The sequence below is a fragment of the Caenorhabditis remanei genome, chromosome V (genome assembly GCF_010183535.1).
Source record: "Caenorhabditis remanei strain PX506 chromosome V, whole genome shotgun sequence".
Lineage (NCBI taxonomy): Eukaryota > Metazoa > Nematoda > Chromadorea > Rhabditida > Rhabditidae > Caenorhabditis > Caenorhabditis remanei.
Window position 1 is genome coordinate 12,397,345 of NC_071332.1, and position 25,035 is coordinate 12,422,379.

The following is a 25,035-nucleotide window of genomic DNA, read 5'->3' on the forward strand; positions in this document are numbered from 1 at the left end:
TCTTGTTTCTGAAGTTGTAAATAATGTTTTTCAGGTTAATAAAGTCATGCTCCGTCAACCAAAACACGAGATGTCATAACTTTAATTTTAGTTGCCCAAATTGTTCAATTTTTTCGAACTTTGATCTTTTCTTCCGGATCTTCCTTCACTTCCAAAACAAAATCTCGATATCCTCGTGAGATTTGTGTCCTTGTTTCCTCCTGAATATCTAACTCAAAATCCAATTTTCTTTTTATTTGTACCTATAAAACGCCTGGATTCCCCTGACAACCACCCTCCACACAAGCCCATCCCCTCGTTTTGTTTTATCAGAAATTTTCTTTCTCACTTCATTCTTTTCAAGATGAGACTTGTCTTGATCTTGACTCTACTGGCTTCTACATCCACTGCTTCAACTGCCACAACCCTTTCTCCATTCCAACAACAGAATATGGATTTACTCCTCAATATTCTCAAAGACTACAAAGTCATTGAAGAACCAAGCCACCCAATTTTGTAAGACAGTAGAAGTTTCCGTAAAAATAAATCTAGTTTTTAGTTACCAAGGAGTTGCATTCTACTGGTATGGAGCATACACTCCATCTCCCGATCACCCTCAAACCTGTATCATAATGGCATCCCACCCAGATTGGCCATTCGTGGGGAATATTTTCAAAAACGGAACACTTCCAACTTCAGCCATTTTCGGATGTCACCAGGGAAAAACGTGCAGAGGAGCAAAGTGTGTTGAGCAGCTGAGTCATTCAAAGTGAGTTCTCTTATTCCTTATTCAAAAAGATTTCTAAGCAGCACTGTCTTGAGAATTCTATCAAAAACATTCAAATATTTTAAGCGTCGTCACATACACCCTGCTTGGAGTCGTCCTGTTCCTGATCGTTTGCCTCTTTGGCGGAGAGAAAAAGACACAGCAGCAACGTCCAATGGAACGTCCATGCCGGGGACCACCACGAGACCCATCATTTGACAACATTTTCCTTCCACAAGAGCACCGAGTCCGATTCGACCTCCCTCCACGATATTCTGAATGAAAAATAACTGTTTTAAGTGGATGCTCTTTTTCTGAAAAATCGATTGTTCATAGAATAAAACCTTAATATTTTTATGAATCGAAAGACATTAAATCCAAGCGGTTATGAGCATAGAGTAACTACTAGGTATAGGGACGAGCCCTAACTTTTTAGACTTTTTCAGTCTTTGCACCATTTCAATGTCTCTTTTGAACGGATAGAATAGGTTCCGTATTCAGTTTCTCAAGAGAAACAAAAGAAAAAAGAATTTCATGGTTAGAATAAATCCACAGACAGGTGATTTCTTATAACAAGAATCAATACACATGCTTCGTCAAGCACAACTACTGATCTTGTGTCGGAGAGGGAGAGCGCTCACGTTTTTTGTTTCTTCCGTTATGGAATTTTTCCAATAACTCCAAACAATAGTTTTCGGAATATTAATCTCACTGATTGTGGTCGTATAGCTGGATTTCTTGTTTTGCAAACAAGACTAAACGTACAATATTCCAAGGAAATACGGATGAGATATTTGTAGTGGTGGCCTTTAAAGGGATGACTGATAGGGCACTCCTTCTGATACCTCCCACTACAACTGTTCTTTGTTCGGTTTTCATTTTCAATTCATTGATAAAATATGTTGGATCAATCGGGGCTTTCGAATCTTCCAAAAGTCCATGTGGTTACATCATTCAAAGGTTGTCATGCTTGTTTCTGGTTATTCAATGTCTGTAATCCAATTCTCTGCACTATTCTTTGGTAAGTTAAATAGTTGATCGGGATTCAGTTTGAAAATTTTCACTCCTTTTTTGTAATGAAAAAATACCTTTAATAATTAGGATTCAATAAGAACGATTTGTGACACAGTATTTATCCCTTCACTATTTCAGGTCTCTCAACGCCCTTCTAGTCATCTGGTGTCTCCGTTTCTTGATCTCCTTGTGCATTCCTGAAAAACGGAAATCTTCTACAATTTCCACCAGAACTAATCCGAGAACTTCTCAAGATGTCGGCTCCTCTGAAACTACTAATCTTTTGACTCCGATTCCCTTCACTCCTTTTTATATTGAAAGTATGGTTTAATTGCGGAAACTTTTCTCGCTTTCGTATGTGAATGAAATTTTTTCTAATCATGTTAAACTGAATTTTTCAGCTGTAATACTTACCACAAAATGTATTACAGCAATTAATTACTTTTACTCTAATCAAGTGCGGAAGTTTTAAAGGCATCGGTTTAAGGTGGTTCAAAGTCAGAAGCAGCGAGCTCTTCATTTTGAAGTGTTCAGCATTACACTGGGAAAGTCAGAAGAAAGAGCTGAAATGAGCCACTACAATCAGATCCAGAAAATTGTGGTATTCATCTACAATTACATACAAACTATACGATGTGTTTCTTGTATAAATTGGAGTTCCAGATGAAAATTGTATCGTTTTTTTGATATTTTAAGCTAAATTGTCAATTTTCTTTTGACTTTTTTCAGAATCCCATTTCATTTCATGGGAGAGACTCTTTGAATGCTTAGAAACAGCAAGAATGTTGAACTTTTAAAATATGAACTTTTCCTCCCAAAATGTACTTTTATCCACTCTATCAGATTAGCGGAAATAAAGAAATTATTCATCCAAGCTGAAGAACTCATTCCTTGCACGGGTAATGTGTTATATTTTTAAAAATAACTTTGCTTCTGATCTGTTTGACTAAGCATATGGATGTGAGATATTATGTCACTTCTATCTACAATCTTTCCACGATGCAGGTGATACATTTCTCAATCTGTGACGTACCCATGTGTCTTTTCGCTTTGATTTTTTTTTCATTTCCTTTTTCTCAATTCCCAAAAAGAATCAGTAAGAACAATTCTTCAAATTCATGTGATAACATCTTATTACGTTTTGTTTCCGTCCATCCCCCGCTTCTTCAATATCAAGTAAAAACTCTTCTCTCGGGACAAGACAAGAAGTAGACAGAGCTCCGTCTAAAAAACTTGATAATATTGGGGGAAGGTTGCTATGAGCGACGGGTCTCCGGCAGGCGGGTGTGAACGAAAATGTCATATTTCTCTACCCATGATAACAGATATCCAATTTCTTTTTTTTCATTCTTGTGCTTTGATTAAATGGGAAGTGTCATAAGGCATTGGTTACTGAAGGGGATTTCGGCAGGTACGCAGTTGCAACAAGGGACTGCAGACTTTCTTTGTAATCAAAATATATTTTTCGTTTCAACTCGGGGCCCTTTTTTGAAGAATATGTTAATAGTGACGTAATGAATTTTACTAGATAGTGAACCCGCGTATCAACTTATGAATTCGAACTAACTGTTCTCAATTTTGAGCACTGAGCAATACTCATAATGTCTCACTTCTTTGTTATCGATTCCGGCGCATGATATCACCTTTCTCTGAGAATTTCTTGTTTATCGTCTCTACTAACTCCACTATCAACCCTTTAATTAACTTCTCTATCCAGCCCTCCAGCCACTTTTCAATCTTTCACAAATCACTTCCGAAGTGTATCCTTTCTGTTTCTCAACATTCTCGCCTTCTCAGAATCAGACTCTCTCTCAATTTCTTCAAAACTCAACCAAACTGAATAATGAAATCAGCCGTTGTTATGTGGCTAATTCTACTTCACCTGGTTCTCACACTCTTTCTTTTTTCCTTTCTCTCGCTCTTTCAGCCCCGCCATTATATCCCACGAGATTTTCTCCTTCTCGAGATTTCTTTTCTAATTTTTTGATTTTCAGTTTTGACTCACTCGCTTCAGCAATGATGTTTCATTGCTTGAAGCTGCTCATTGGGCTATTCCTGATTAGTCAGGCAACATGTCAGCGTATTCCACCCTCTACCAGTCCACGGAATATTAGGTAACGTCTTGCCTTCGGAATATGGGAAATTTCAAAAACCAACGCTTTTTCAGAGAAACCTTTCTGGCTGGATCTGAATTTGAAGAGAGTTTGATAACAAATCTCTTGAATTCATCAGCCATGGTGACCCTCAATGATGACATCACTACTCTCTTGAGCAGCTCTAACTTGACCTACACTCTGGCGTCACCGGAGAAACCATTTGTGTAAGTTAGAAGGATATAAGGAAAAAAATGGAAACACGGAAATGCTTGTCTCGAAAAAAAACTCGAGTACTTTACCTTTTCGCGCGAAACTTTATGTTGTTGTTTGTTGTACTATGTGTCGTGCTGGCTGGGAGTGTGTACTTGTTTTCGATCAGACGAGTCGAAGATCATGTGAACTTTTTATGAGGACAACTGGTAATTTGAAGGTTGAAATGGATAGCGAGACTATTCATTAGATTCATCATCCCTTATAAAGAGACTAAGAGAAAGAAGAGAATGATAGAGACGGATGATATCATTGGGGTCATGTTGTGATCAGGTCCAAGATAGTTCAACAGAGACACTTCGGTTATATCCTTTGATGAAGTGATGCAGAATTCCTAGACTTTTAGAATAATTTGATGGTCCCTACGGGTATTATGCAATTTTCTGAGAACATCACACTGTTTCAGCTTTGTCGATCGTAATTACTTCTGGAACAAAGAGGACTTTGTCTCCTATGCGGACTCAGACAACACCACTACATTCTCGTACATTTGTGTCTTCAATGTGACCCAGGATAATGGGATCTTTTCTCAGGTTTGATGCTTGAATCTAATTAGCTTTCCAACTTCTAACTCTTCAGATCTACTTCCCAAATGGTGATCCAATCACTGAGATCGTTTTCGGATGTGAGACTTCTAAGGAGTGCTGTGGAATGAAGTGCTGTGGCGATGATGTTTTGATTAACATTATCATGTAAGATAAGAAAGTATAGGATAGATCTGAGAGTCATATTTTAGTGTTGGAGCCATCAGTCTTGCTCTTCTCTTCCTTCTTCTCTGCAACATCATCATCGGATTCAAGAAACGTCGTGGTCAGTCATTCAGATGATCTTCATACCCTTTCGAAATCGTTTTCCCAAACAAATTTCAAACTTTCAGAAAAGAGCAAGGGAGCTGGAAAGGCCGCTTATCATGCAACAGACACTACAAATGCCATCGAAAACGACATTGTCAGCCCAGAACAGATCACCTATGAAACCAGACAACCATCAAACGGAAATGAATCCCCGGCAATCAAAAGCATCCCAATCGATAAGAGAATCTAAATTCTGAATTTTGTTAATCCAAATGAAACTTCTTCGAAACTTCTCACTTTCCTTCCCAATATATTTCCCCAACTAGATCTCTTGATCGAGTTTAAAATTCAAAAACAAAAAATCTCATCACTATTTTGAACTCTTCTTTATTTTTGATGTGTGTGACCGATAAAACATATATATTTGGAGTTATTTTTGGATTCAAGTAATTGTTTGGGTGTGGGAAAAAGTACAAAAAGAGCGAATTTTCAGAGAAATCACTGGTTTTCCTATGGGAATTTTTGACGTCAAATTAGACTCCATTGTCTTCTCGGGGACAACCATACCTTGTATTATAGAAATGAGATTTGGAAACTTTTGAGCTGAAAATTTTTAACTTGAACTGAAAAAGTCGGATTTCTCACTGGCGTATATTCTTGAGACGATCCCAAAAACTTCCCACTGATATTATGAAGTCAGTATTCTGTAAAACATGGCCCAGCAAATACCATCAAGAAAAAAACAATCTTTGCAGGAATTCCCTTTCTTTTTTCAACCATATTCAAACATAAGGTAATAGATATTGGCAGTGCCATTTGCCTTCTTTCCGCCGACAAAAAATCCGGATCGTCTTACGAATTGTGTACATACTTCCTCATATTCAATCATAACCAAAAAATTCTTTTGCGGCAGCGGTAGCCGCAGCACATCGGTCAAAGAATGGCATTGCGAGTAGAAGAGTCGGCAACGGAATCACCGAATCACAATCGGATTTCTCTCTTTCTCCTTCGATTCATTCCTCGGAAGACGAAGAAGAAGACGATCCGTGTTTGCTCTGAACGACCGGGACATGCGAGACCGCCGAGGAGCATCGCCCTCTAGAGAGCAGGATCACTTGAGCACACATACAATTCTGAGAGTTTATCACTAAAAGAGAAAGTGGACTGTCCGAAATTTTGTGTGAGAGATAGAAAGAGTACGGACAATCACCAGGAGAAACATTTGTGCACTCTTTCCCTCGACAAGATCATTTTGTGTGTGCAGAGCTTGGTAGTACAAGCTCGAGACAAATGGAATGTTGAAATTTTTGAAAAACGAAAAACTTAGGTCAAGAGGGGATGTCTCGTGGAACGTCGACTCCCGAAAAGGGAATAGGAAGTGAACTATTTTGGGAAGATAAGGAATTTCGAATGATGATGCAGGTGTTCAATTGTTTATCAAAGAACCAAAAATAAAACAACTTGGTTTCAAGGAGGGTTTCGAAATTCGGAGTTTTGAAGAACTTCGACGTTGGGTTTGATTGAAAATAGAAATCCAAAAGAATGCAAAGGAATTGGTGTTCTCAGAGACAGAGTTGTCTTCGATTTGAACGAATCTGATCTGCCGAGTAAAACTGTTATAATGATGAAGTATTTTGAAGTTATATATTGAATAACTTGTTCTAATCAGGAATATCAGTTATGTTTCTCTAGCATTAGAACATCTTGGTGCTCTACTCACATTCGCTACAGTCGTCGCAATTTGAGAACAATGCCGGTGATGCGCGAAAGGAAATCAGGATAAGATCACATGAGCCTCTTCATAATTACATGTTTCTGTGTGTTCCATCTTGTCAATGTCGCAAACTACAGTATGTTTGATACATGTTTAAACATACAACTTTTTACAACGTCACAATGCATATGGCACGTGTTTTTTGCCTGTCGCATCCGCGGAAAAGTCTGCAAGTGCTCATAATGGAGGTGTATTATGTGCATAGAAGTTGCCTCTTCAAGTGAATAAAGTCGCTTCCCGTCTGTCCGTGTGCCGTGTTGCATCTCGTCGCCCACTAAAACCGGACACCCCCGGTCAGTTGCCGGGCAGCTCTGACGCCACTCGAGTGCACGGTGAGTATAAAGAGCACGGTGTCCGGACACTTTTGAGTCAAATATTCTTCGATGGCAACACATCAAGCTCACTTTCCTTCTTTGCTAATTGGGAATATTTTGATCTTTTTGATCTTGTTCTAATTTGTAAATTAATATTTAACCATTATCCATGGTATAACTGTCCTCTAGTATTTAGTTTCGGAATATGCTCTTTCTAGTAGGACAATTAAAAATGGACCTCCTATAATTGAATAATCAGTTGTTAATATAAAAATTAGATACGAGGTTGAGCTTTAGGGGGCGTGACATTAGATCAACATGATTATTTCTAGAGGTCTTGCTCTAGATTCAAATAGCTACTAATAATTTTTCAGTTCTCTGTTGTCATAGCCATTAACTCATCAAAGCATATAACTCATCACGGCTACCGTAATCCCTTTCAAAAGATCACGAAGTTGCTATGTTTCTAGTTTTCACAATGTTTTCTTTATCTTCCAACTCCGTGATTTATCTCGGATAAGACCGGATAAGTTGGACATTTTGACAAGGCCGCCGAACCCGAAATTTAGTTGGTTGAGTGAGGGTCACTCAAGTATTTGAACATCAATCGACCACTTCATTTTACAAACACATAACCGCGCAGCTAAAGACAGGACAGGCTAGGGGGAGGGAGAGTTTCGTGCCGCGCGCAAAGAGCACGTCGCCGCGCGGAGGCGCCAGAGTCTAAACTAACAGACGAAGAAGATCGGAGAGACATCGGGAGAAAAGACGGTCAGTTAGTGTCCCCACCCTCCCACTGTTACGTACAAATGACCATTTAGCCTTGTGCTCTCATTCACTTTCTAAGTCTTTCATTCTTTTCATTTGTCATCTTTTCCATTTTTCAACTTCTTTCCTATACTTGTATCAAATACATACATACTCATACAATACTATAATACTTTCAGGGCAACCAAGGGTCAGGTACTTGTCTTAAAACCTTCAAATATATCATTATGAAGCAACTCGCTATCTCCTTCTGCATCATCCTCCCCCTTGCCTGCTTCTGGGTTCTTAACGCAGAAGACGCACAACAAGGTGAGAGTTATTAGACTTATGTATCATATACCTAACCTTCTCACTTTCAGCCCCAGAACTCCGTGACGCCAACACCACAGTCTTCCGTCAGAAGAGACAGTTCGGATGTCCATCAAACTGCTATTCTTCCTGCAGTTCCTCCTCCCAATGCCAAAGATATTCCGTCTCAGCTGTCTGTGTTCAAGGATGCTGTTGCCCAGGAAACAACAATCTTGATAGTGAGTTTTATTTCTTGGTTTGGCAAAGTCTTTCATGGAGATATATCGTAAAAATTGAGCTAACATTTATTCAAATTAGATGTTAGGTAGATAGGAAGTTTCACGTTTCTAGCTAGGATGAGTTCTAGGTTCTGATTACAAAGAAGACGACGGTTTCAAAGGTTTCTGTTTTGAAATTTAATGGTAACATCAGATATAGTAATTTGAAAACTTTCTGTGCTTCTGAAAACTCAGCAATAGTCTTCGACATCTGAAATCATTGACGTCATCCCGTTTTCCAAAGTCCGCAACCCCAGATCACGCTCAGATCAAACGTTATCAGTCTAGCCACCGTTCAATTTCTCAAGTGTTCGCGAATCACCGCTTCCGGCCGTCTTCGTCCGCGTTCATTCTGCGAGCAAACAGACTGATTACCTAATGATTGCTACAACTCGCCCCTTCCGAAGCTACTCACCTCCGCTTCGAATCACCCAGCGCCTTCTTCTTACGGGTCAACATAAATACAAAATATTTGCGAACCTTCGGTTGTGTTTGCTTGGGAAATCGGCGACTCTCTGTGTCTCACGAAGTCGCGCCGGCGCACGACACCCTATCTTTCTATCTTTAGCTTCATATCACAGAGACGAAAAATGTGAACTTCCAAATTTAGAAACTTGGAGTTAAATGGGGTTCAAGGCAACAAAGGTTGAAATGTTACAGTGATATTTGGATGTTGTAAAACAAAACATGAATCATGTAACCCTTGTGAACCTACATAAGACCCATGATAGATCATCATTGAATCTCATTTCATCCACTCATTTTTCAGCCGCCTGCTCCGGAGGACCAGCCGTCGCCGCTTGCCTCGGAGGACTCTGCGGACAAGGATTCTTCTGCTCGAGCAACAACTACTGCTGCAGATGTCAATCTGGAAACAGCACTGGACCATGTGTGAACCAAGTCTGCCCAACTGGATTCATGTGTAACACCAACAACTACTGTTGCCCACTCGGATCAGGAGGAGTTCTCGGATCATGCGTCAACGGAGTCTGCCCAACTGGATACACCTGTGGAGCTGGAAACTTGTGCTATTTGAGCAGCGGAAAGTAAAAAGAATTATTTTTTCATCTTATTTTCATGCGAAAAATTGCCCCGTTTTCTTTCTCTCTCTCTCTTTTAAAATCTTCTTTTTTCTGTTCTCCTCCCTTTTTCCTCCTAAATTATTTGAATTTTATTAATTTAAAAATCGAAATGTTCCATCACCAAGACACGAAATCCCTCTTTTTCTACAAATTTTAAAATATTTGTTTATATTTATTATTTAATTTTAATTAATGAAATAAAACAAATTGACACTGAAAAATACAACGGATATGTGCATAGACTGCAAATCAATTATTGACAAAAACACTGAAACAGAAATATTATGAATTTGGGAAAAAAAGAGATTCAAATAGATTTCTGTCATGAAACCGGAAGGAAATTAAACGTTGAAAATTAAGAAATTGAGAAATAAAAAAAACAAACGGATTGGGAAAGCAACAAACGGGGATACGATGGAAATAAGTAAACGCTCTAGTGGAAAAACTATAAACTACGGTAAGTAAAAAGATTAAGAGACAATGTCTCGCTCAAGCCACCAGGCCATGTTACACATAAACCAAAGTGATCCGTTCCGGCTGATTTTTTGATAAGGTACTACCCCAGGAATTCTAAGATTTTTATACCATACCAGATTAGGCTCCGCCCCCTTTGAACTACCTAAACGATCGATTGAAGTTGAAAAATGAAAATTTTTCTTTCGAAAGATAGTATCAAAATCTCTTCAGAAATGAATTGCCAGCCTCATTTTGTGCATTTTACAAGATAACTACTTTTTTCTAGCTCGCCTGCATCATATAGAAAAAATCACTTTTTTGAAAAAATTGTCAATTTTTTCATGTTTTTTGGATTTTTCGGCTGGTCGAAGTACTGGGGTCCGAAGTAAATTTATAATGGTAAGATACGTATTTGTGTTGGCTATTTGAAAATATAAAGACTTTCCCCAGATTCCACTGTCAAGGTGAGTTATGATCAAAAAAGTGACGAAATTTGATGCATATCGACGTACCCCCCTCCACGGTAAAAAATGGCTGGGTGACGAAAATTAAAAATATCTTTGATTTGAGCTATTCAAAGTTAGAATAGTGCTTACACAACTTTTCAGACAATTCTAACCATGTTTCAGTGAGTTACAGACCCCTACTCCATTTTTTCGAATCAAAAAGTTTGAGCTCTCGTAACTTTCCTAATTCTGACTTAAAATCTTAGAAACTTCTGGAAAATAGTAGAATATACTTTAAAAACACAAGTGAATAGTTAAAAGTTGATTACAAAAAAGAATGCTGGCATTTCATGCCCTAGAATACCTCCCTATCGTAGACACATGAAGCTATCTTATATGATATGAAACGAAAGTTGAACAAAACGACAAAACTTGACATTTATTTATTCATTTGCGTTTTTGAAGTATATTCTACTATTTTCCAGAAGTTTCTAAGATTTTAAGTCAGAATTAGGAAAGTTACGAGAGCTCAAACTTTTTGATTCGAAAAAATGGAGTAGGGGTCTGTAACTCACTGAAACATGGTTAGAATTGTCTGAAAAGTTGTGTAAGCACTATTCTAACTTTGAATAGCTCAAATCAAAGATATTTTTAATTTTCGTCACCCAGCCATTTTTTACCGTGGAGGGGGGTACGTCGATATGCATCAGATTTCGTCACTTTTTTGATCATAACTCACCTTGACAGTGGAATCTGGCGAAAGTCTTTATATTTTCAGATAGCCAACACAAATACGTATCTTACCATTATAAATTTACTTCGGACCACAGTACTTCGACCAGCCGAAAAATCCAAAAAACATGAAAAACTTGACAATTTTTTCAAAAAAGTGATTTTTTCTATATGATGCAGGCGAGCTAGAAAAAAGTAGTTATCTTGTAAAATGCACAAAATGAGGCTGGCAATTCATTTCTGAAGAGATTTTGATACTATCTCTCGAAAGAAAAATTTTCATTTTTCAACTTCAATTGATCGTTTCGATAGGTCAAAGGGGGCGGGGCCTAATCTGGTATGGTATAAAATTCTTAGAATTCCTAGGGTAGTAACATATCAAAAAATCGGCCGAAACGGATCACTTTGGTTTATGTGTAACATGGCCTGTAGGCCTATGCTCGAGCCAGTCAGAGATTGTCTCTTAAACAACTTTGTGCTCGTCATTTGGATGATGATCATAGTCATAGTCCGTATGAACGAATGCTCTCTCAACTTCTGGCAAGGATTCGATATTCGATTGAAGAGTTTCACTGATGTCATGAGATTCACGAAGGATCATGTTCTCGTCAAGCACAATGTGAACCTGTAAGAAGACGTTGGATGTCTGTCTGTGTGTCTTTTATCCCTTACCTCTACCAAGAACTTGCTTCCAAAATGGTAGACATAAACCGTATCAATATGAGAAATTCTATTGTCGTGGTCCAAGCAAACTTTGATTATTCTGTTGATGAACTCTGGCTCTGCTGTTTTTCCTGATAACTTGGCCAAGTGTTCTCTTCCAGTTTGCACCCAGGTATACAGAATATAAAGAGAAACAATAATAGCTCCCGCTGGATCAAAGTAATATGAATACTTAGTTCCAAGCCAAGCACATAGAAGAGCAACAGTGTTGGAGATGCAGTCATTACGATGGTCCATGGCAAGAACATTAACGGATGGTTCCTTATATCGTTTACAGAAGAGATGAAGAGACAGTTTGATGAGGACGGTAGACACCATTATCACCACGGAAATGATAGTCACATTCAGTTTTGGTTCTTCTCCAATACCTAAAAGTATTTTTGATTTTACTGTAATTGTTATTGGTATAAGCTCACCGTAAAGATCATATTGAATTCCATCATGAATTCCTCTCACAGATGAGATGATGAGTTGGATCGAAGCCATTCCCATGATAACACTAATAAGAATCAGAGCGAGTGGCTCCAAACGAGTTCTTCCTCTCGGGTACAAATACGGGTCTCTTTTCTTGATCATCCTTTCCGACATGGAAATGACAAGTCCAGAAGTGATATCAACGACAGAGTCTACCATTGAAGAGATAATAGACATGGATCCAGATAACACAGATGCCACGACCTTCGCAATCATCAACAAGAAATTAACGAAAAGTGTGATCTTTGCCATTCGAGCAGCTGCATTCGTCTCATCTTCTTTCTTCTCGTCGAACGATTTCTCTTCCGTATCATTTCTCTCCATTGGCTTCTGAAATAATTATAATCGTATCAAATACTTAGACTACATTCTATTGAATTTAATAAAAGTATACTCACTCTTCTAGGATTCCTAGGACTGCGTGGCACGTCGAATATCACTACTTCCGGTTCGTCTGTTCCATCCTTCAAAACTTTTCAATCGAAACAAACACTTATTTTCTTTGGGTGTGAGTGCGCAACAGAAATTAAATTGTGATGAATTTTGGACATTTGGAACAGATAGATCGGATATCTATACACGAGAAGAAAAGCAATAGGATGAGTAGAAGAGTGTGGATGGAAATTAGTTGTGCTCTTTTGGACTGGGCCGTGACCATTTCAGAAAATTTATCGGTCGGCTGTGGTATAGCCAAAAGATGTGTATTAGTGAGTGAGCGTTACAAAAAAGAACGGTTCAGAAACTTACCACATGCTTCACTAGAGGAGCCACGACAGCTCTATCTTCTGGAATCACTGGTGGGATGGCTGCTGCAATGATGTCATCGATATCATCTTCTTCCTTACTGGTGGTCCGCCGTCTGGTACGATTGAATTGCTGAAACAAACATTATGGTTTCTGAAGTTATTATCATCACTCACTTCAATTTGTTCACTGTCATTTTTGAAGTTCTCTAACAACTCATTCTGTTTCTTGTAGAATTTGTTCACTTTCTTGGCATTCTTCGATTGGGAAGTCAGAGAAGTCGTCGAACCAGCAGCCATCTTGTGAAGTTCTGCGCAACTTGCCTGCCCATTCCCATTTTCTAGATCTCGAGGAGCACTGGGAGCTTGAGAAAGAGAAATGGATCGAAGGGATGGACGGCCTTTGGTTATTGGAGGAACATTATTTGAGGAGGGTCCAACTTCATCTCTTTCTTCTTCTTCGTCCAGTAAACTGAACGTCGCATCTGCTGATGACATTGGGTCCTGGAAAATGATGAATTTGTCTGATTTCATGTACATAAAGATAAAATTGAAGGGGGTTATAAAAAACAAGATTCTGATAAAAAGCTTCCATTCTACAATTGCGAATCTTAAAAATCTTTTTGCTACAATCAGAAAATGGTGAATAGAAAACGAAAAGAGGAAGAATGTATTCCGCATACAAAACTCAATAGAAAATAGGTTCTAATCGTATAATCGGATAGATTAAATCACCTGGCAACCCCAGAAAAGAGAGGAAAATCAGAAAAATATGAATAAGGTGTTATGTTGGCCTAAAAAGTATAAAAGAAGAAAACGATGAAATGAGAGAGATTAGAAATAGAGAAGTAGACAGAGAGGGAGAAGAAAGAAGGTGTGAAAAGTCGTGGGTCTCATGTGAAAAATGAATGTGTTTGTGTGATCCGATAGGATAGTCAAAACGAAAAAAAGAGAAATAAGATTGATTAGAAAGATACTGTCACACTGATTATGTTCTTTTTCTGCAAACTGTTCTTTGCTTTTCGATTTTCGAATGGTTTACTAGACTCTTCATACTACTTTTCTATCTGTAAGCTGGATTCAAGTCATTATTCAACATCTGTTTTAGCGCCAATGAAATCCAGAGTGACTGTATGAATTCTATAAACGAAGACGTATTTGGTTACTACAAGAAATGTTACCTTTAACAAACATGTTGGAAAAATAAAATCGTAAAACTTGTGTTAAAATGTTGTGGTCAAAGAAATCTAGATTTTGAAAACACACAGTTGTTTGATAAATATAAACAGTCCACATAGAGAAATACGTCTTGAAATAGTAGTTTTTGTGGTCAGGTGAAAAAACCTCTTCAATATCCCCAATTCCGTAGATAAGTCATATGATGATGAGAGCAAACAGGAACTGGTTGCTTTTGACGGGTGATATGGGTTCTCTATTGGAGATAAAAGATATAGGATATCCCAGGAAGAACTATAAACATTTAATGACTGCATCCTTTTCATCTCCAAAAGCTGTCAATTATATCAACACCTTCTTTCTGAGTGTGTTCGCACCCAGAATTTGGTACTTTTTGTTATTTGTCATCACACTAGTGACGATTTGAGACAATGACATCAGAGCCTTTCGAAATTACTCTCTCGTCTAGAAAAACATCAGAAAACAAATGAAAAAGTTAATGGAAGTCTCAACCAACACATTTCTCACGGATCACCAATCGAATCCAGGAGAAAAAGTAATAATTGAAACCGGTTTCCAAACGAGAGCTGATAATTACATGGTGTTCGAATCGGGAGATTATTTGTGCCGAGGCGAGATGAGGGTCACAATGAAAATGATTGCAGAAAGAGGGTAAAGGATCGATTTAATCGTTGCTGTTTTAATTCGGATTGCAAATAATCGAAGGAAGAGAAAACTCGAAAATAAAATAAACAATAGGTTGGATGGAATGGAGGGAAATGGTTCGAAAGAGGCGAAAGAGTGGGTACGAAGAACATTGGAAGAGGATAAATGTTTTGAAGAATAAGTGTCTGAAATTTGGTTTTCCCAGATTTGTATTACTGTGTGAGTCTGAAATTGTATTTTTTCAGATGAAAAATTTCAGCTCGAAAACTACGCGTAACTCATTTCACAATACACCTATGCACCTGCTCAAATTCACATCACCGAGAATAATTGAATTCTAGCTTGTGTTTTGTGATGATTTCGGTTGGGAAAATGATGACAAAAAATCTGAAAGTTGTGATGAAACGGAAAAGATCAACGGATTCATGTCTTGAAGAAATGTTTTAAATATTCAAGAACCTCTGAAAACTCGAGTCTATTAGATCAATGTGGGAAAAAGAAAAGAAGAGAAACGCATTCAGAAACACCAATAGAACAGAATCTTTTCACATTTTGTATTCTGATGATTCAGAGTTTATTCACTGAAAAATACTCTAGATTCTTAGAAAACGTTTTCAGAATCCATATTCTTTCATAAAAGCGTCAATTGGTCACAAACCTAGAAGATGTGAGTAAACATTGGCCAAACAAAAAGAAGAATCTCAAATTTCTTCTTCGTTTGCAAGCAATGAACCTTGTTTCATAATCACAAAGCACAAAATCTTTTTCCGTCGGAAATCGATGAAAGAGATGAGATGAAAAGTTGCAAATGCAATTTCTCTAGAATATTCTTTTCTTGCGGAAATGAGAATTTACATCATGTTTCCATGGGGAAAAGTGCAGCAAAAATATGGAAAGGGAGAGAAAAATTGGACAAAAAAGAGGAAGAAGGGAAGTGATAGCTGACTTGAGGGAAATAACACTCTGTTCCTCGTTTTCGTTTCAACTTTAAACTAGTTCAAATTGCGTTGAAGCTCATTGAGCATGTGCTGCAGAAGAAAGAAGAGAGGAACAGACGCAGCCGAGGGGCTCCGAGCACGATGGAGCGCGTTTACACATGACTTGCTCAGTGAGCTTACATCTTTTATTTGAGTATCATTTTAAAAAAGGAAATACATTTGTTATTTGGGAAAGGAATAGAAGAAGAAATACAATGAGTATCATAAAAAGTAGATTCTAGATGAGATTCAAATAAAACACATAATGAATATAGATCACTTTTGAGGATTGATATGCAATTTTTTAGACAGATCTCCGTATTCTCCGTTGACGCCGACTGGCTGCAAATATAGAATGAAGACTTTTGAAGATCTCTACAAATCGAATTGAGACTAACCTGAATTTGAACAACATGGGATTCATTCGCAGACAAATCAGTTATTCTTGCTGAATTGTTCTTTCCAATAATTTGTCCACAAGGACTTCCATCAACATAGATCCGATACCCTTTCACTAATGGCATGTCCCATTTCACTTGATGTACATGATGCCCATCTTCAGTTTCACATACAAAAGAGTTCGTCATATTCTGTGGAGTTGGGATCAATTGCTTTCGAATCGCATTCCACATCTTGTTCTGTTCAGATTTGAAGGCTTCAAGTGTATCCACTAATCCGTCGTTTATTGCCGTTAGATTCTCATTCTGCTTCTGGAGTTCGGTCACTTTCAATTCCAGACTTTTAATTCGATTTTTCATGTCTTCACTGTCATCGCAAACATACGAAACATCGGCTACACTTGGAGTTAGACGATTCGCTTCTGAAGTCGATGGTGACGACTCTTTTGTTGGAGTTGAGTCAATGATAGGTAATGGAGTTGATTCACTTCTTCCATCGACAGTGAAACTGAGCTCAGTTCTAGCAGAACAAATAATTGTTTCTGTAGAGTTGGTACGAGTTGTTTCGTGATGACGAAGAGATTCATTTTCCATGAAATTTGAAGGAGAAGACTTGTCTGAAATGTCGAAAGAAAAATGGTTTGGTGACTGAATTTGAACGAAAACTTACTCGGAAAAGTGAACGATTTGTTCTTTTTCGATCCAGGAGGTGAACACATTCTCAAATTGGTTTTGTTCTTCAATCCACTTCTTCCAGAACTTCCAGGTGTTCTCATCGTTCCAATTTTACCGTTCCATTCTCGGAATGGGGAATATATCGAGTTGACAGTTCTGTCTGTATCCTCACTTCTCATTGATGAATCACTCGGAAGAATCCTTTCTTTTCCAGGTGTTTCCAGTAATTCTGCAGCATAAGACCTCCTTTTCTCCAATGCTTTGTGACACGTCTTCTGAGCAGGAGTCGGTGGTCCACTATCTGCTTTTGGGAAGTGTGATGCAATAAGTTCACATAGAATCAGATGATTTCCGGGACCAATTTTCTTCATTCCTCCTTGTAATGCAAGCCATTCGCCTTCTGTTTGCACTTGATCTTCTATTTTTTCATTGTCTATCGTGTGAAGTTGTTCCGTACAACAAGAAACTATATACGAACGATAATCGAATGTTTCCTCTTCACACACTTCGTTAATGCATGGGTTTTCAGCTGAAATAAACTACTTCATTTGACAATATTTTCAGTTACAGTAGTTTTAGAATATCAAAAGACAATTTCGAAAAGAAACACTTACCAACTGACAGTTCTTCTAAATTTTTATAGACAGAGAGCACGGAAAATTGAGATAAATCGGCAATCGAATTGGATGAAATGTTAAATTTTCGGAGATTAGTAGGACAAATTAAATCTGCGATCGTCTGAAAAAAATGTGTATATATATATTCAAAATTCCGATTATCCCCTTTTACGAACCGTTAGATTCGAAATCATATTATCCGCCAAACTGAGTGTATGAAGAGAAGTACATTTCAATAAATCCGGCAATTGATTCAGAGAATTGTTACTCAAATTCAAAACTTCCAAATTGTTAAATGAGAAAAGAAGTTGGCAATTATCAATAAGATTCGATGATAAATCGAGTATTTTCAGATTATGAAATCGTCCCAATTGATTCAGTTCTTTCAGTTGATTCTTGGCCAGATATAGTTCAAGTCTGAAAGACAAATTCTCAAGTTAATGGACTCTACAAATACTTACAAATTATTATTGTAATCGGCTACAAACGAATTCATTTGACAATCTTGAGCGTCTAGCTGAAATATTATCGGCATTTATTTTCGGTCCCAAATTATTTTTCTTACAATTTCGCATTTTGGAAATAACTTCATATAGGTGAATTTCTGAATGCTGTTTCCGTTTATTATCAAATTCTTCACTTTCGCGTATTCTTCACTGAAATTCCGTTCCAAATGTGTCAGTGAGAGATTCGATAGATCGAGTGTTCCATTTTCATCAACTTCTGCTTTTTCATTGTCTACTCTACCAGTAGTCATTAACGTAGAGTTGGTCATTGAGCTATTCACTCTAGAATCGTCCAAATTCTCTTTATCTTCCTCTGCATTTTCATTTCTCTCTGATTTCAGATTATCCTCTTCTTCGCTCATTCTTTAATTATTTCAAACTTTAGCACGGTAAAAATGATTCTAGAAATAATTGTGATTGGAGTGCGCAAGCCATGGTTTTCGAGGAGCAGATTTCAACATTTCAAGTTCATACGGTGGAAAAGAAGAAACACGGGAAAGGAGATAACAACAAAAACAGGACGACCTTGATACCGGTAGGCGGTAACACCGAACTAAAAAAAAGAAACTAGAAAAAAAGAGTGGTATTCTAGATAGAACACACAATTTCAATGTGAATACTGTTGAATTATGCGAGAAAATTACTTTTAGAAAAATCAGCAAATTTTGAAATGAGAACGAAGAGATGAAGGAGTGAGGAGGCATACAAAAATGAAAAAGGGCTATTTATGAGTGCAAGGAAAGAGAAAAAGTCCCTGAGATACACGCCAGTGCGGAGTGCAAAAAAGGCACGAAAAAATTATGGAATCTTTGAAGAAAAAACATGTAGTTGTAGGTGCGGATCGTGATGTTGTTATCGGCTTTTTATTTCTGTCTGACGATGAGCGATTCGCGCTCCGCTCCGACACCAATGTAGACGATTGGCACCTGCAAAGAAGAGACGTTATTGATCGATTGTTGGCTGGTTGTTGGTTGCCGAAGCCATAGTAATTGCATGTCAACAGCTGTTTTCTCCGTCTCTTTTCGGTATTTTACTGTTGTCCCCCTAATAACGTCTTCCCAACTCTTTAATCTAGTTATTTTTGAGGAAAGCGAACGGAAAATAAAGAAAGTATAATTTTACAAATTCTTACCTTGATGAAGTCTTCGATGAACTGAATGTATACTCGGCACTTCTCTGGAAGATCTTCGTACTTTCTTACTCCGACAGTTGGCTGATTCCATCCCTCGAATTCTTTGTATTCAACCTCGACCTTCTCCCAGGCGTTGGCTTGAGCTGGTGGCGATGTGAGAACTTGTCCATTGAGTTTGTATCCGACAGCGACTTTGATAGTCTGAAAATCAATTATTAGATTCTTTGGTCACTTGTAGAGTTTCGTTTTGTTATCACGTGCATTTTCTATCCCTTCCCCAAAGTTGAGTTGACATCATTCACTTTACACCACAGAAAGGGATGAAAAGTCAAATGAAAACCGAACAAGACAACTACTCACTGGGAAAGTGTCGAGAATGTCGAGCTTTGTCAAAGCAATCGCCGTGTATCCGTTGATCATTGCAGAACGACGGAGCAGGAACAAGTCGATCCATCCACAACGGCGTTTTCTTCCTGTTGTCACACCAACTTCCTTTCCAATCGACTGCAACTTCTCACCATCAGAATCGAAAAGCTCAGTGGGGAATGGTCCAGTTCCGACACGGGTTTGGTAAGCCTTGACTACACCAATAACGTTTCCTACAGCAGTTGGTGGCACTCCGAGGCCAGTACAAGCTCCTCCGACAGTGGAGTTGGAAGAGGTGACATACGGATAAGTTCCGAAGTCAATATCGAGAAGAGCTCCGTTTGCTCCCTCAATGAGCACTTGCTTTCCAGAGTTACGCTGGTCATGAATGAATCCAACAGTGTCTCCGACAAGTTTCAAGTCGGCAAGCTTCTGGCGGTGTACTTTGAATCTTCCGAGCTCCTCCTCCACATTGACTTCAATAGATGGGAATTGCTTCTTGTAATGCTCGACGAGACGACGGTACTTCTCAGAGAATTCATTGAAATCGGCCATCAAGTCGGCGACACGGATTCCATTTCTGAAGCATTTTGAGCTGTAAGTCGGTCCGATTCCACGGTTGGTGGTTCCAATCTTGTTCTTGGCAGCCAATGAATCCTCTTGACGTCCATCGACTTGAGAGTGGACTCCGAACACCAAATGAGCCTCGCTTGAGATCATAATTCTTCTCTCCCATCCAGATTCGTCCAGAATTCCATTGTGTGCGAGCTCGGAGAAGAAAGCGTCCAAATTGACAACAACACCATTTCCGATGACATTGAAGCAAGTTGGGCTGATAATTCCACTTGGCAAAATGTGGAAGTCGTATTTCCGGCCATTGGCGACAACCGTGTGTCCTGCGTTGTTTCCTCCTTGGCATCTTGCAGTCACGTTGATTTTGTGATTCTCAATCAGATAGTCGATAATCTTTCCTTTTCCTTCATCACCCCATTGAGCACCCAGTAAGACGGAGACATTCTTGTTTGAAGACGTCATCTGTAAACAATTCAAATGAAAATTGAGAAAGAAAAGTGAGCGCTCTTTCTAGAACGGAAATGTACAATCGACCAACAGATAAGAAATTGTTGTTTTTGGAAAAGAAAATATCATACTGAAGCAAAACAAAATCAGAGGCAACAATTTTCTTCTGGTGAAAATATATTGGAATATTTGATCAAAATGTAAAACTGGTAAATTTTAAATTTTTATTCTGATCATTAGTAGAATGTCAAATGAACATCAGATATGCTTCCGAACTGTCACTGATTTCCGAACGTACCTCCATAACTATATTATTATTAAGTCCTTCGAATTTCGTGTCACTTTGTAGTTTTGAAAGTGAATTCTCTCCTGTTGCTCCTAGCCGAACTATTATAAGGAAAACTTTTTTTGAAAACCAAATAATCTCTGCGAACGTTATGAACAAACACAGAAGTTCTGATGATCTTTCCCCTACCAGTGCCGCCTATTTCCCCCGGAGGTAAACATACACTGCCACGTCGATTGTTCAAAAAAGCTTCGAGCTCTCCATTTGATTTAGAGGTGAAAGATCCCATGTTAAGAATTGAAGAATAGAAATTTAGAATAGCTAGCAGCTGAGTTCAAGAAATGAGAAACTGAGAAACGGGGCGGGTGAGAACGAGAAAGAAAAGAAGAACATAGAAATAAAAAAACAAGGAAAGTTTTTTTTACAAAAAGATCTTTCCATGATGGCGTCAGTTGTGAGAGAAGAGAAATATCGGATCCTTGTGTAATATCGCGGAGCTTCTCAGTGAAGAGAAAAACGATGGATGAGGAAGAAAAAGAAGAAACGAAAAGCAACTAATTCTCAATCGAATTTTTATCAAGTTGTAAAGTACACTGTGGCTAAATGTTTTGTTCAACTAGAAAAACATATTTGAAGTTTCCTTTCCCGCCCAACGGCGTTGAAAAACGAGAGTTCAAACAACCAATACGTTCCGCTCTGCAGGAAAGAATTTTTTTAAATTCAAGGCCTTTTTTTTACTTGAGTGAAATCGCGTGAAGGAAATTCTTTCTCGTTATTGAGCTTCATAAGTTCGAATATGAGCTTTCAAGTTGCACTTCACACTTCAGGAACAGCTAGCGAAAGGAAAACGTTTTCGAAGAAAACTGCAAAGCATACACAACGGATTTTGAAGGGAATAATGACGGGTTACAACAGCTCGTGCCGCACCAAACATTACCACTGACGTCGTCTGATATGAAATGGAGAGAAAAGAAAATATTTCGAAACAGACTAAACGAAACATCATATCAAAAGATATCGAGAAACAAGTTTTCTTTCCGTTTTTTCATAGGTGATGCCAAAAACCGAATATCAAGTGCAATGTTGAAGATATAAAGATCGACTTCAAAAAAAAGAAAAAGACGAAATTGCAGGGGAAATCATTAGTTAGCAGAGTATGAAACAGATTTCAACAGAAAGAAAAAAGAGCCGCATCAATTAAGTTTTGAAATTAGTTTATTGAAAAAGATAACATCATGCAGAACAGAAAAAAAACATGCACGAATATAAGCTGTTTGTGGAGACCAATCGGGACAAAAACTTTAAACAATGAAAGAGAAACCGTGATTTTCAACAAATCATGTGAGGAGAGGGCGAGGTTCTATTATCGGGGATCCAATTTGTTTAGTTCAAATATTTACAATGAAAGTTTGATGAAATTCAGCGATAGAGACTATCAAATTTCAAACTTCACGACCCAATCGCGATAAAACCATCCCCTTTCGGCACAAAGAACAGAACATAACAAACTACTTGGGGTGATAAAAAAAGTCTAAAACTAGCCTATATTATTATGGAAAGAGGGGAAACAACGAAAAATTGATAACTAAACTTTAAGAAATACAGATAATTTCAAAGACAAAAAGACACGTGAAATGAGGTTATAAAGATCTGAAATGACGTCTTAGTTCTGCTCCTTCTTTGGCTCCTCGGCAGTCTTGGCCTCTTGAGCATCACCTCCAGAGTTCTTAGCAGCCATGTTCTTGTAAGCAGCCTCGAAAAGCTTGAGGGATTGTTGTTGGAGGGTGTTGCAGGCTTCCTTGATAGCTTCTGGTGTCTCGTTATCCTTGTTGTCAAGAACCTTCTTGGTATCAGCAATCTTGGTTCTAAGGGCCTCGCACTCGTCCTTTGGAAGTTGGTCGGCGAATTCAGTCATCTTGGCTTCTGTGTCATGAATGATTCCTTCGGCTTGGTTGATAACTTCAACAAGTTCCTTTCTCTTGGCATCTTCAGCAGCGTTCTTCTCAGCCTCCTTGATCATGTTCTCAATTTGGTCCTTTGAAAGTCCTCCAGAAGATTGGATAACAACTGAAAATAGCAAATGAAGTCCTGAATTCTATATTTCAAACTTACTTTGTTGTTCCTTTCCGGTTCCACGGTCTCTAGCAGAGACATTAACGATTCCGTTGGCGTCAATATCGAAAGTAACTTCGACTTGTGGAACTCCGCGTGGTGCTGGTGGAATTCCGACAAGAGAAAATTGACCGAGAAGCTTGTTGCTGGTGGCCATCTCGCGTTCTCCTTGGAAAACTTTGATCTGCACTTGAGTTTGTCCATCAGCAGCGGTGGAGAAGACTTGGGATTTCTTGGTTGGGATAGTTGTGTTTCTGGTGATAAGCTTGGTCATGATTCCTCCAAGAGTCTCAATACCAAGAGAAAGTGGAGTGACGTCAAGGAGAAGAACGTCAGTGACATCTCCAGCCAAAACAGCTCCTTGAATAGCAGCTCCCATAGCGACAGCCTCATCTGGATTAACAGCCTTCGATGGAACTTTTCCGAAAATCTCTTGGACTGTAGCTTGAACCTTTGGCATTCTGCTCATTCCTCCGACGAGAATCACGTCAGCAATTTGATTTGACTTGACCTCGGCATCATGAAGAGCCTTGCGGCACGGCTCGATGGTTCTCTTGATGAGATCTCCAACAATTTGTTCAAACTTAGATCTGGTGAGCTTCAAGTTGAGATGTTTTGGGCCAGATTGATCCATGGTGATGTATGGAAGGTTGATGTCCGTTTGAGTGGTGGAGGAGAGCTCGCACTTAGCCTTTTCGGCAGCTTCACGGAGTCTCTGCATAGCTTGTGGGTCCTTGGTAAGATCAACACCTTGCTCCTTCTTGAACTCTCCAACAAGGTGATGCACAAGGGCGTGGTCAAAGTCTTCTCCTCCGAGGAAGGTGTCTCCGTTGGTGGATTTTACTTCGAAAACTCCCTTCTGGATCTCAAGAATGGAAACATCGAAGGTTCCACCTCCAAGATCGTAGACAGCGATACTGAAAACCGGTGGGGTATTAACATTTTTTATATCTTTTTGTGGCTTACATCTTGTCTCCAGCATCTTTATCCAATCCATAGGCAAGTGCAGCAGCAGTTGGCTCATTAATGACACGAAGGACGTTGAGACCGGAAATTTGTCCAGCATCCTTAGTGGCTTGTCGCTGAGAATCATTGAAATAAGCTGGAACAGTGACAACAGCGTTGTTGACGGTGGTACCCAAATAGCTCTCGGCGGTTTCCTTCATCTTCATGAGTACGAATGCTCCTACCTGGAAAAAGTTCTAATAGTTCGCATTCTCGCATATATCACTTACTTGAGATGGGGAATATACTTTTCCTTGAGCCTCAACCCAGGCATCTCCATTGCTGGCTTTTACGATTTTGTATGGAACGACCTTACTGAAAAATAGACAATCACAAGCCGATAAAAGTAATTCAATTACTTACAGATCTTTTTGAACCTCTGGATCTTCAAACCGTCTTCCGATCAATCTTTTTGTGGCAAAAAGTGTATTTGCAGAGTTTGTGACTGCTTGTCTCTTGGCTGGAGCTCCGACAAGACGCTCACCGTCAGCGGTGAATGCTACAGTTGATGGGGTAGTTCTGACTCCTTCAGCATTCTCAATAACTTTTGGAGTTTTTCCTTCCATAATACTGACGCAAGAGTTTGTGGTTCCAAGATCAATTCCAATAACATGTCCTTTCGGCTTGTCGGACAAGCTTCTGGCGTTCATCAAGCTCGATCGAGCAATAGTGCGAGCGGTAGACAAGAATGATCGTGCAGAAAGCATAGTGCCTGAAAAACTAGAATTTTTATAAAATCAGTAAGAACAATAAAACTGGAAAGAAAGCCAAGAATTGCGTCATACATTCAAAAAAGAAATAGGAGCGAAATGATGCAAGAATACAATCATAAGTAATATAATCACTGATTTTAAACACATTTAAACACAAAAACAAGTGGAAAGTTCAGGAAACTTCTAGAAATTTACAATCACGGGCTTTTGCATCAACTTTTCAAGAGAAAATAAATTTCAAGGTACTTCTTGTCTCCGCCCATTGCAAAGTACGGTCGGCGCCGGGTCTCGCAACGATTTTCCCGAAATTGTGTGCGCAGAGGAGTGTTACGCCCCTTTTTGCAACTCGCGGCACACTTTTATTGAGAATTATTTTGCCTTTTCTTTTT

The 25,035-nt window shown here is 38.7% G+C and overlaps 11 protein-coding genes across 11 annotated transcripts; 7 read left to right on the forward strand and 4 right to left on the reverse strand.

Moving 5' to 3' along the window:
* Window positions 1–343: 343 nt before the first annotated feature.
* Window positions 344–1,028, forward strand: GCK72_019321 (uncharacterized protein; the record flags this gene model as incomplete). Its single annotated transcript, XM_003115323.2, has 3 exons — window positions 344–495; window positions 539–748; window positions 833–1,028. The coding sequence occupies 3 exons, from the start codon at window positions 344–346 to the stop codon at window positions 1,026–1,028; spliced, it is 558 nt and encodes a 185-aa protein (XP_003115371.1).
* A 616-nt stretch (window positions 1,029–1,644) lies between these two features.
* Window positions 1,645–2,090, forward strand: GCK72_019322 (uncharacterized protein; the record flags this gene model as incomplete). The annotated part of the gene is made up of 2 exons (XM_053732975.1): window positions 1,645–1,766; window positions 1,898–2,090. 2 exons carry the CDS (start codon window positions 1,645–1,647, stop codon window positions 2,088–2,090), a joined length of 315 nt encoding a protein of 104 aa, XP_053581888.1.
* Window positions 2,091–3,775: 1,685 nt separating this feature from the next.
* Window positions 3,776–5,169, forward strand: GCK72_019323 (uncharacterized protein; the record flags this gene model as incomplete). Its single annotated transcript, XM_003115740.2, has 6 exons — window positions 3,776–3,873; window positions 3,927–4,079; window positions 4,532–4,658; window positions 4,705–4,817; window positions 4,862–4,935; window positions 5,003–5,169. 6 exons carry the CDS (start codon window positions 3,776–3,778, stop codon window positions 5,167–5,169), a joined length of 732 nt encoding a protein of 243 aa, XP_003115788.2.
* A 2,833-nt stretch (window positions 5,170–8,002) lies between these two features.
* On the forward strand, window positions 8,003–9,391 carry GCK72_019324 (uncharacterized protein; the record flags this gene model as incomplete). The annotated part of the gene is made up of 3 exons (XM_003115297.2): window positions 8,003–8,084; window positions 8,135–8,302; window positions 9,111–9,391. 3 exons carry the CDS (start codon window positions 8,003–8,005, stop codon window positions 9,389–9,391), a joined length of 531 nt encoding a protein of 176 aa, XP_003115345.1.
* A 2,078-nt stretch (window positions 9,392–11,469) lies between these two features.
* On the forward strand, window positions 11,470–11,688 carry GCK72_019325 (uncharacterized protein; the record flags this gene model as incomplete). The annotated part of the gene is made up of 1 exon (XM_053732976.1): window positions 11,470–11,688. The coding sequence occupies one exon, from the start codon at window positions 11,470–11,472 to the stop codon at window positions 11,686–11,688; it is 219 nt and encodes a 72-aa protein (XP_053581889.1).
* GCK72_019326 (uncharacterized protein) lies at window positions 11,521–13,495 on the reverse strand (the record flags this gene model as incomplete). The annotated part of the gene is made up of 6 exons (XM_003115324.2): window positions 11,521–11,682; window positions 11,730–12,148; window positions 12,197–12,584; window positions 12,653–12,718; window positions 13,002–13,130; window positions 13,175–13,495. The coding sequence occupies 6 exons, from the start codon at window positions 13,493–13,495 to the stop codon at window positions 11,521–11,523; spliced, it is 1,485 nt and encodes a 494-aa protein (XP_003115372.2).
* A 2,597-nt stretch (window positions 13,496–16,092) lies between these two features.
* Window positions 16,093–18,374, reverse strand: GCK72_019327 (uncharacterized protein; the record flags this gene model as incomplete). The annotated part of the gene is made up of 7 exons (XM_053732977.1): window positions 16,093–16,158; window positions 16,215–16,831; window positions 16,885–17,418; window positions 17,504–17,627; window positions 17,683–17,923; window positions 17,968–18,023; window positions 18,072–18,374. The coding sequence occupies 7 exons, from the start codon at window positions 18,372–18,374 to the stop codon at window positions 16,093–16,095; spliced, it is 1,941 nt and encodes a 646-aa protein (XP_053581890.1).
* Window positions 16,573–23,433, forward strand: GCK72_019328 (uncharacterized protein; the record flags this gene model as incomplete). Its single annotated transcript, XM_053732978.1, has 4 exons — window positions 16,573–16,763; window positions 19,570–20,068; window positions 20,261–20,511; window positions 22,962–23,433. 4 exons carry the CDS (start codon window positions 16,573–16,575, stop codon window positions 23,431–23,433), a joined length of 1,413 nt encoding a protein of 470 aa, XP_053581891.1.
* Window positions 18,876–21,105, reverse strand: GCK72_019329 (uncharacterized protein; the record flags this gene model as incomplete). The annotated part of the gene is made up of 4 exons (XM_003115473.2): window positions 18,876–18,938; window positions 19,145–19,345; window positions 19,505–20,545; window positions 21,040–21,105. 4 exons carry the CDS (start codon window positions 21,103–21,105, stop codon window positions 18,876–18,878), a joined length of 1,371 nt encoding a protein of 456 aa, XP_003115521.2.
* GCK72_019330 (uncharacterized protein) lies at window positions 22,480–24,640 on the reverse strand (the record flags this gene model as incomplete). Its single annotated transcript, XM_003115367.2, has 5 exons — window positions 22,480–22,883; window positions 22,929–23,845; window positions 23,895–24,118; window positions 24,164–24,248; window positions 24,297–24,640. 5 exons carry the CDS (start codon window positions 24,638–24,640, stop codon window positions 22,480–22,482), a joined length of 1,974 nt encoding a protein of 657 aa, XP_003115415.1.
* On the forward strand, window positions 23,449–23,955 carry GCK72_019331 (uncharacterized protein; the record flags this gene model as incomplete). Its single annotated transcript, XM_053732979.1, has 1 exon — window positions 23,449–23,955. The coding sequence occupies one exon, from the start codon at window positions 23,449–23,451 to the stop codon at window positions 23,953–23,955; it is 507 nt and encodes a 168-aa protein (XP_053581892.1).
* Window positions 24,641–25,035: the final 395 nt, after the last annotated feature.